Here is a 10,583-nt window from a genome sequence, read left to right as displayed (position 1 = left end):
TATATATATATATATTTTTTTTTATTTAACTAGTGTACTATGGAAAACATTTTCAGCATTCATTTGAAAATGTTACGGTCCGTTAACTGATCCACTCTCTGTCCTCACTAATCTGAATATTCAGCGTAGGGCGAGAATGACTCGGCCGCACTAGTCGAACGACTGTTGTCTTACTAGTACCCGTAGCACTTTTTCCCACTACTGCCTTTTTCCACTACGAAATAACATTTCTGGTTACTAGTGGCAAAACATCAGGTTACTAGTGAGTCAAGGCTGTGCACTAGTTGACATTTGCATGCAACTTAAAACAATTCGTGACGCGCTACGATGTGAACTAGTACAACATTATAATGTCAGTAGCATTTATTTGATATCTAGGTTAAAGTTGTACTTGTAGACCAAAAAAGAGGAGAAAAACATAACTAGGAAGACGAGTGAGGCCAAAGAGCGCACTAGTACATGTACCCGAAGTTGGCTATCTGGGATATGGAACGAGTGCCCACACAGTTTTCCATATCTATGTGGTGTTGGCATGACAACACCTGCGTCAGTCATATTGTGCTTTGACAAAGCTATTCCAGTAAATAACTTCTGTACTTCGTGCATGTGTGTGAGGAAATGTTATATAATGTGGTCCAGGTCCCCGAGACCTCACCTCGGCGCCGACCTCCCGACTCGCAACCTTGTAACATAACAAGTCGAGAAGTTCGACCTGGGCCCCGGCACCCAAGCCGCCGTCATGTGCAACAGGCAGGCTGCCACTACTTTGGCTCATTTGCGGCCCGCTGTCAGACATGTGAGGACGAGATCGAGATCCATCTGCGTATTGAGGGCAACGCTTTGTACTCGTGTTTGTGCGTTTTCACTCTCCAAACTGGGGCACTGGTGGGGCGACTCGAGTGTCACCCCACCTGCCAAAAAAAAAAAAAAAGACTTCAAATGCTGTTATGTGCATACTGGGCCAGTAAAGGATCTAGACTGCTTGGTCAGGACTTGGGACTTTTTTGGAATATGCATTGTGCGTTGACATTTAATGTATGTAAATAATATTCGTCTTATAGTATGGGATGCCACGCTTGGTTTGATCGTCATGCAGGGAATTGAAAACGTGAGCTGCTTAACAACGTGTGCAACAACGTGGAAGCTAACCCAACACACTTTCCAAAAAAGAAATGATTGACTGGGCACTTTTCTTGAAAGAAGACAAACTATCGATGCTGGCTTAACAAAAAAAAAAAAAAAAAAAAAGAATGATACGTCTTAAACTTTCTGATGTCATACTTTCCTAAAAAGAACACATAATAATATAAATGTTGCACTTTCAGAAAAAGAAGACACGACTTTTTTTGTAGTACTCCCCTTAAAAGATAAACAATACAGCACATGTTGCACTTTCCCAAAAAGAAGACAAAAAATATTGGTGGTAAGAGTTCAATGCTCAATGCTCCCTTTTCCTAAAAAGTAGACAAACGATCAATGTTGGACGAGCGACAAGATATTTCCAACCTTGCATTTTCCGAAAAAGAAGAGAAACTATTCCCGGCTGGTCCTGAACGTGGTCCACTCACCTGACTTCCGGGTTTTAAGGCAGCCACGGTCTCCTTGATGAGGCGGAGCTCCGAGGGTGTGACTCCGCCCACCAGGAAGAGGAAGAGCAGTGGGTTGTCGCTGGGATGCGGCCGGCTCACCTGAGGTTGGGGAGAGCACAGGACAGTTATTGGTTTCACAACCTCTACACACACAACATTCGGATGACGAACGAATCGATGCCATTTCACTGAATTTTCTTTGATTTCTTTCAATTGTTGCCACGAATGTATTTATTTCGAAAAGTTAACCCGGAATGAGAATTTTGACAATGCCTCGCTTTGGCGAGTTTTGTGATGTCGAAAATTTATTTTTCCACACATCACGATGGGCTAAAAAAAAAAAAACTTTAAACCCTCCATCCCACAATTGTGGAATGTAAGGGGTCCTTGGTTTTGGGCAAAATTCAGTTCCTACGGCAGACGTTTAATCGCAAAATAGATGATAAAAAAAAATCCCAACCCGATTGTGTGTTGCTCATTTGCCACTCGAATTTTGGGTCAGTTTTTGTTTGCCAAGTGGTTGTCAGGTTTTTTTTTTTGGGCCATCTTTTTGTCTGTTCTTTGCCATATTAAAAAAAAAAAAAGGTCAAATTGTTTTTGTGTGTGTTTTGTTTTTTTTTACATTTTAAAAAATATTTCTGACAGTTTTTGACAGATTTGGATATATTTTTTGTTAACGCTACCCAGTTTTATACATAATGCAGTCCATCATTAACCTATTGTCTATTTGGAACTTTTTTTGGGTAGTTTTCTTGGCAATATTCTTGAAAAAAATGGCAACCTTTTACCACATTTTTAATCAGCTTCTGTCTATGTTGTCCTTTTATTTAAATGTAGCTTTTTTTTGCCTCAGATTTTTGTCAAATTTGTAAATTCCTCTGCCCTATTTTTGGTTTCTTGAAAAAAATGGCAACCTTTTACCACATTTTTGTCAGCTTTTGTCTATGTTGTCCTTTTATTTAGTTTAAACTTTTTTGGGTCAAATTTGTGTCAAATTTGAAAAATTTTCTGCCCTATTTTTGGCCCAAGTTTGATCATATTTCTGTCAATTTAAGTCATATTTTTGTCATTTCTTTGTCATTTTTTTGTACAGTTTTGTAGTTTTTTTGTCAATTTCTGCCATGTTTTCTGTCAATTTAAGTCATATTTTTGTCATTTCTTTGTTATTTTTTTGTACAGTTCCAGTCAGTTTTTTTTGTCAATTTCTGCCATGTTTTTTTCCTTTTTATCCCCCCCCCCCCTTTTTTTTTTTTTTGGTCAAAGTCACCCAAATTTTTACACTCGTCATAAAGTTGAAAGGGATGAGAATTAGCGGGCAAATTGCATCAGGACAAATTGCGCGTGTCCTTATGCAATTTGGGCGGGATTTGAACAGGCTCGCTCATTGTGAAGCGTGGGTGCCCCACGAGGTGGCAAACAAAGCCTCCACTTTACACCCTGCCGTTATGACACATGGACGTCTCATATAACCCCCACACCCACACACACACACACATACACACATGAGGAGGCTTTCACCACACACACACACACACACACACACACACACACACACACGAGGAGGCTTTCATAGACATTCAAAGGCACCATGTGAAATGGCAATTGCAGAAGCCTTTCTAATCGAGGTTTGATTGGCCCACTGTGTCGGCCCGGTGTGATTGGCAGAGGCGGCGAGGGCGGCGGTAGGTACACGTGAGATGGCAGACGGCAGGGATGAGTCGACATGTGTCGCTGGTGTGCGTGTGTGTGTGTGTGTGTGTGTGTGTGTGTGTGTGTGTGTGTGTATGTGTGTGTGTGTGTGTGTGTGTGTGGACAGTGGGCGCTTGGCAACACACAACATCCATGTGCTTGGGCATGGAACTTGTCGGGGGCGGAGCTTAGAGGAGGAAATGCAGACACAATATTCGGGGCACCTGTACATTTGAATGACACGGAATTAATTTGTATTGTTTTCTAATGTATAGATTTTTTTTTTCTGAGGCGAAGAGTTGTGCATGTTAAGGTGCAAGCAGCCAGCAACACATTTTTCTTTGACTATTTTTATTTTAATATTTTTGTATTTTTATCACAGTTTTGTGGGGGGGGGTTGCAAATAATATTCTTTTTAATATTTTGTTTTTGGTGTAATTTGAAAAATTATTTTCCAATGAGTAGGTTTTTGTACTGTTGAATTGTCCTTCCATTTTTCAAATAATAATTTCATCAACCACAGCCCAGCACAATTGGACGCACAATATCATGATCAAGTGGTGAACTTCTTTTCAACAGCTGTATGGTGGTTAAGAATTCGCTGACTGGTCGAAAAAAAGGGTTCATGATGGCAAAAATTTCCCCGCGGAACAGATAATTTCACGTTCCATTATTTGCAAAGGAAAAAAAAAAAAACCCAATCACTTGAATCCCACGGTTTGCTTCCTGGATGGAAATGTAAAAGAGCGCCTTGTGTCGCGTCAGCGTGAGACCCCGGTCCACGCTGTGCAGTGCGAGCACATAACATGCTGACACACACATTCACTTGGTTTAAGATGACACTGGGAAGAAAGCTCGAGCGGCTCGCCAACATTGCCTGCTTCGGCTCGACCGAGTAAAGTATGCTGCTGCATCTGATGATGAGCGTAAATAAACAATTGATTATTTATCTCACTAAATTATTTGTATGACTGCATTCTACGACTTTGTACTGACAATCCTAACAATGCACATGCACGCACACACTCTTGCATTTTTCTTCCAATATTTTTGCATTGTTTTATAATTTCTGCATTTTGGTCAAGTATTATAGATTTTTAAAAGCCTTTTTTTCCATCTAATATTGTTATATTTCGGTCAAACAAATAATGTAATACTTCCAGACTCCAATTTCTGTATTTTTCTATTTCCCCAAATATTTTTGTAGGTTATCTTGAATATATTTCTTGTGCTTTCTTCCTATATTTGTGTATTTTAGTCCAATTCTATTTTATTTTTACATTTCCATTAAAAAACATAAAACAAAAAACACACACACACATTAAAGTACACAAATGCACCTGATATTTGCTGCTGCCAATTGCAAATCTCGGACACATATTTCTTAATTTATTTTTTAAATCAATATCGTTCTAATATGATAATCATGATTGTTTTGCTCACTCGAATCATGATGTGAACTTGTGGTTAAAAAGTAGCAAGTGTAACCGCGGTGTTTTAATGGCGTAAACCGCCCGAAAGTTCACTTTTCTACCTTCAGCCAGTCTGAGTCGGTCCAAGTCGCTTCTTAATTTGCCTAAAATCAGGCCACAGTTATGTAAGCGCTCTAATTCGTCCTCCCCGAGGGGAATCATCACTTTAAGCGGGCCCAGATGTGGGATAAACACGCCGTGGACGGGTATTTATTTCCCAGAGGGCCGCGGCTACATATGTATTGCAGGAAAACATCGGTGGCAAGGGAAAAAAATAAAAAAATATTAACAAAAGCCACAAGTTGAGGTTTGCACATCTCCCACAGATGAGCTTGACAAACCGCGAAAGAAAAGCAGGAAAAATTAAGGCGTGATGGACAGAGACTCTCAATGGAACATTTGCGGTGACACAGCGGAGCCTCCAAAGTGAAACAATATTTGATCCTTCATCGAGTATTATTACTATTTAAATTAGGATTATATTATTATTTTTGTTGGACCACTCTGAGAAAATTGGGGCTGCACCAGATGGAAACTAACGAGCGTCAAGCGCTCATTTTTGAGGATCACGTCTGCATCAGTGTACATTTTCACCAGGATGAACACTAAAGTTTTTGTGGGAAGGGAAGCAGTCAAAATGGGTTCTTTTGTGCTTAAGATTAACCCATAACAATGTTTCTACAGGGCTTTTGCGCCACTAAAATGATTGCTTCAAAACAAAATGGCGGTCTTCCTGTGTCTTTCTATACATGGGTTTTGGAGACTTTTTTTGTGTGTCTCGCCATGCCCACCAAATTTCATGTTGCTTGGTGAAACACTCTTAGGGAGTATGATTTTTAAAAAAGTCCAGGGGACATTCCCAAGGCAATTTATGGGCACCTCTAATCCAAAATGCTTCTTGTTATTCTTTTTTTTGTGGGTCTCTTCATGATAGATGGCTCTTCATGATGATTTTCAAAAAAATCTGGGGGAGGACGACAAAGCAATTTTGTTTGGGCGCTTGTGTGTTTTCAGGCATGTGTTCTTGAGACTTTTGTGTGTGCGGACTCATGATGGACACGTACACCAAATTTCATATTGCTAAGTGAAGCGGCTTTTCCGGGGCTGTGTCCGGGCATTAATATGTCTGACCTTCATGAACATGCTGAAGCCCGTTTTAAGGAGGTCCGTGAGACCCCCGGACATGTGCTCGATGTCAGGACATTGGTGCTTGTCGGGGTGGAAGACTTCTTGTAGGATCTGACGTAGGAAAGGTTGATAGGTAGCCTGCAAAAAAGGACAAACTTCAACAGGGAACCAATGAGGACGGATATTCACCCAATCTAGCTGCTGAGTCATGTTCAGCAAGGCTGTCTAAATTAACCCAATTGTGAGGTTAGGATTCAGAAAAATGATGAAGAGCTCACTCACAGATAGTTCCGCAGAAATACGCTAAACACAAAACATTTATTGAGTTGTTCACACTTGATCAACAAGCCACAACTCATAAATTAAGGGCACTCGAGTTGTCTACTTCAAATATTTCATAACATTTCCATTGGTAGGCTTTCTTTACAGAGGATAATAAGGAGAACTCTCAGGAGTTCCATCTGATATTCTTAAAAGGGAATTCCGCTTCTGCCTTTCTTCCAGGAATGCACCATTTATAGCCTGAATGCTAACATGGCGACCATTCCAGGAGGCTTTTTCTTGATAAAACCTGACACAGTATGAGATCCTCGCAATGATGGAATCTTAAAATAGTCAGGAGGATGACACGCATCTTGTGCATGTCATTTACCCCGTTTGCCTGAAATTGACGCTGTGCCCCAAATGGTCACAGACAAATGTTGTTTTGTAACATCATAAAAATTTGCTTGAGCTTGAGTGACAATTAGATTCTATTAGCATGATGACTCGGAAAATGACTACAGCTAGCATCTGTTAGCATAACAACTAGCAAGACACCGCTAGCTTCCATGGGTTTTAGCTACAGTGTTAACTTTTAGCAGAAGTTGTAGACACAATTAGGCCTGGTACACACAACACCGCTAGCTTCCATGGGTTTTAGCTACAGTGTTACTTTTTAGCATCAGGAATGGATATGATTATCATGTAATAACATGACGATTACCTGGTGCTTGGACACAGTTAGCTTTGGTTAGCATTAAGGCTGGCAGGAGTTTATATATCTATAGTTAACTTTTGTTGGCATAACGCCTTGCTAGAAACTGTCAACCGTTAGCTTCTGTTCAGAACCAGAACCTTGGTGACAGTTAGCTAGCTGTCTGTAAGCATGCTGACTATATGCTATGTCTGTAGCTTCTAGGAGCACAGTGGCTGACTGAAGTTGTAGACACAATTAGGCCTGATACACACAGATAATTGACTTGTTTTTGCTCCTTCCCAACCAAGCTTGACAAACATAAGGCAATTTTAGTTAGCTTCTATTAGCATAAGGACTGGCTGTAGTTGAGATGGATTCAAAGACTTACGAGAACCTTGACTAGGTGTGTTTGTGTGTTGATTATTTGGAGTACTGGAGTAAATATAGTGGTCTGACTTGCCTGTACACTATAAAAACTGTATACAGTAGCCTACTATAAAGAACAAAAACAATGTGAAAATCTTGGGGGTTGAATGAAGCGAATGATGAACCGCAATTTCGTGGAAGTCATTTTCCCAAAATAAATGTCTCACCTTTTAATCAACACCCCCACCCATCTGCGTTTGAGTAAATAAAGCCCTCGGCTGTTAATTGAATGCAGAGGATGTTTTAGACAAAAAAAAACGCATATCGCTCATCTCCGCAGGCAGTGGAAGCCTCCCACTCATCAACGGTTTACGTGACTAATTACATCAACTACAATTTAGCAATTTTACAAAATGGGTCAACGTGCTCCTGCTAAGTGGGAGGTAGACAAAACAATGCTGACATAACAACAACATCTGTCCCGCTTGCCTACATCCCTGAAAAAAAAAAGAAAAAGTTCTCAAAAATACACTAACAAAAAATCATAAACGTCACACCCGCTTGTGCTAGCAAGCACATGAGCACGCGTACCCATATCGCTTTTCCTCCCAAGAGGGATTTTTTCTTGGCTTGGAGATATGTGGATTGGTGAAATTAATTCGACAAAACAGCACGTTGCATGAATACAACAAGACAGAAAAACACTTAGGGAATGGAATGTTCTTGGGAAAATGGAACATGGTTGACATAAAGACAAGCTAGGATTTGGCTACGTGAGCGACTATTAGCATAATGACCAACTGGACCCCGAATCTTATTAAATTGTATTAACATATCGTTCGCCAAAGAAGGTTTTACAAAGAGTAAGTAATTTCTGCACTAAGGGACAGCCGAGTCACAACAACAACCAGAGCAGTTTTGTAAACTAACAAGAACTCTCGTTTGATAAGCTCACTAGCTTACAACCCAGAGGCTCGTGAAGTTACTCTAAGTTAGGGATCATGTAGCTGCTAGCTTTAGGTAGCCTAAAATCCAGCTGGAGCCTGGTTATTTTGAGTTAGAACCAGGATAAACAGGAGCCTGGATACAGTTACTTTGTGTATCTAACATTTACGTAAGACGTGACTCAACATATGTCTACATAAACAAGATTGTGGAGGCTATCCTTCACATTCTAAGACAGCTGTTGTTTTCAAGGCTTTCATGATTTTCAATGAACTACTTTTTTTTTTTTTTAACTGTCACGATTACACAACGTAAGAGGATGGATAGAGAGATAAAGACCAGGAGGCTGTTGAAATGAGGCAGGCAGGAAATAGTGGTATTAAAAACATATCATTAAAATGTGCTTTAATACTAGAATGTTCCAGGACTCCCTTATTTGGAAGGTGACACCAATTGAAAGGGCGGTACCTGGTGGACACCGTCGCTGGCCGTGTAGACGCGACGCAGTTGCTTGTGGTGATCTCGGGCATGGCTCAGCCCGCCGAGGGTCTCGAACATATGCTCAAGTACGGAATGGACCCGCTCGATGCTGAGCTCCTCTACTTGTGTACAGCCTGGCAATGCAAAACAAGAAAAAAAGAGGTACAATTTAAAGAAACATGTACATGTAACCTAAAAAAAAAAATCAAAAAACAAAAAAAAAAAAAAATCTATTTTATTACAATTTATTTCCATGAAAAAGATGAATATTTTTGAGCAAAAAAAGTTGGACATTTTTGAGCAAAAAAATTATATTTTCAAGAAGAGTATTACAAAATGAAGTTGAAGATTTTTAAGAAAAATAAATCACAAATTGTAAATTTTCAAGAAAAAACATTTGGGGGCGGGGGTGGCGAGTTGAATAAATATATTTTTACAAAAGTTGTACATCTTTTTGCAAAAAAATAAGTGGTTTGTATTTGCAAAAAAAAAAAAAAAATCTTATTTTGGACAAAATGCAGTGTATTTTAGTAGACATATGAAAGTATAATTTTGAGGGAAAAAAAAATCAACCTTACAAGAAAATGGTTGGGGAAAAAAAGCTGTAATCTCCATTCAGAATCAAGTTGAGTCAGAGTCATATACTTTCCAGGTTGCTGAGTTTGTATTTGCTCCTCAATGAGCCTGTCTTTGGCGAATAAGCAAAAGAACCATCTGGGTTGCTTTAACGTTGGCACACTTTGTTCCAAACGGGCACGCAAAAAAAAAAAAAAAAAACACTTAGATGGGCAAAAAAAAAAAAATTACAAAGCATATATTGAGTCATGAAGATTGAAGCGAGAGGACAAAAGTGCCTTTTTTTTCCCCAAAAGAAAATACTGCCCCTGACATCTAAGGGAGGAAGCCGACGTTGTTGCAGAGTGACACAAAAATATGCACCAGAATAAATTACGACTGGGATTAAAGGGAACATTTTTTTTTTCTGGGCCGATTGGCAGTGGCAGGAATGTAGCATGCAATTAAACGGACGCTCAGCTGTGTTGTAGTTATATACGACATCAGTAAAAAGCTACGTGCCGCAACTGTGTCAGCACGTATTCTGCACGGCTCACAGGCAAAGCCAACGCTGATGACTGCCAGCAGGGCACAAAGGCGCATTGTACACTGCGGGGTACTTCACGAAGTGCAAACATGGCTCGTTATACGCCTCCTTAGCACCAGCTTAATCCTTCATTGGAAGATGTGTGGATGTAATAATAGCTACGTTAAAAAAAACCACCAAAACAACAACAACAACAACAACCCCCCCCCCAAAACTGCCATTTTGAGAAAAAAAATGGAGAATAATCTTGTATATTCTTCAAAATTGTTTTATGTATTTTTGAATTTAAAAATGAGACCCATACAACTGTTTTTGAATTTTGAAAAAAATTGCCACCATATAGAGGAAACAAGTGATATATTGGAATGAAAGCTCTCACAAAGGCCAATGGAAACGTAAATAAAAAAAAAAAAGAAAAAGTTTTGCATGTCTTCTTCCACTTTTGCCATCCGACATTCACATCAAACCTGAAACAAAAATTGGAACTGAGGTAAGACAAGCCACACGAGCTCACATATTAAACGCGTCTTCAGACATTTCTATATGCAGTGTAAACAGAAAGTACACGTGCAGTGTCTCCAATCGCCGCGGGTAAGATCTCAAAGACTCGCGTGGGCGTCGATACATCATCGACACACACCCTTCGCGTGATGTAAAGGATCGCATTCTCAACTCTTAAAAAGCGACTTCCTTCATAAATACTTTGCCTAATTTCATTTGGCCCACTCCGTACGTCAACGTCAGGGTGGTTTAGATCAGGGGTCCCCAACCGCCGGTCCGCGGACCGGTACCGGTCCGCCGGGCATTTGGTACCGGGCCGCACAGAAAGAACTTGCCTTAATTCCGTTTTATTT

General features: G+C 40.0%; 1 protein-coding gene across 2 annotated transcripts in view; it reads right to left on the bottom strand.

Annotated features, from left to right (window-relative positions):
• scfd2 (sec1 family domain containing 2) overlaps window positions 1-10,583 on the bottom strand; it is an 89,240-nt gene that overhangs the window by 3,204 nt on the left and 75,453 nt on the right. For both annotated transcript variants that reach the window (XM_019897034.1, XM_019897035.1), the window contains exons 7-9: window positions 8,616-8,761; window positions 5,882-6,016; window positions 1,569-1,688 (exon numbers count right to left, since the gene is read on the bottom strand). In XM_019897034.1, coding sequence (XP_019752593.1) covers window positions 1,569-1,688; window positions 5,882-6,016; window positions 8,616-8,761 — 401 coding nt within the window. The remainder of the gene's footprint in view (window positions 1-1,568; window positions 1,689-5,881; window positions 6,017-8,615; window positions 8,762-10,583) is intronic.

The sequence above is a fragment of the Hippocampus comes genome, unplaced genomic scaffold (genome assembly GCF_001891065.2).
Source record: "Hippocampus comes isolate QL1 unplaced genomic scaffold, H_comes_QL1_v1.1 scaffold22, whole genome shotgun sequence".
NCBI classification, from domain to species: Eukaryota; Metazoa; Chordata; class Actinopteri; order Syngnathiformes; family Syngnathidae; genus Hippocampus; species Hippocampus comes.
The sequence above is the reverse complement of the archived record's forward strand: the minus strand, read 5'-3'. Positions and strand labels throughout refer to the sequence as shown.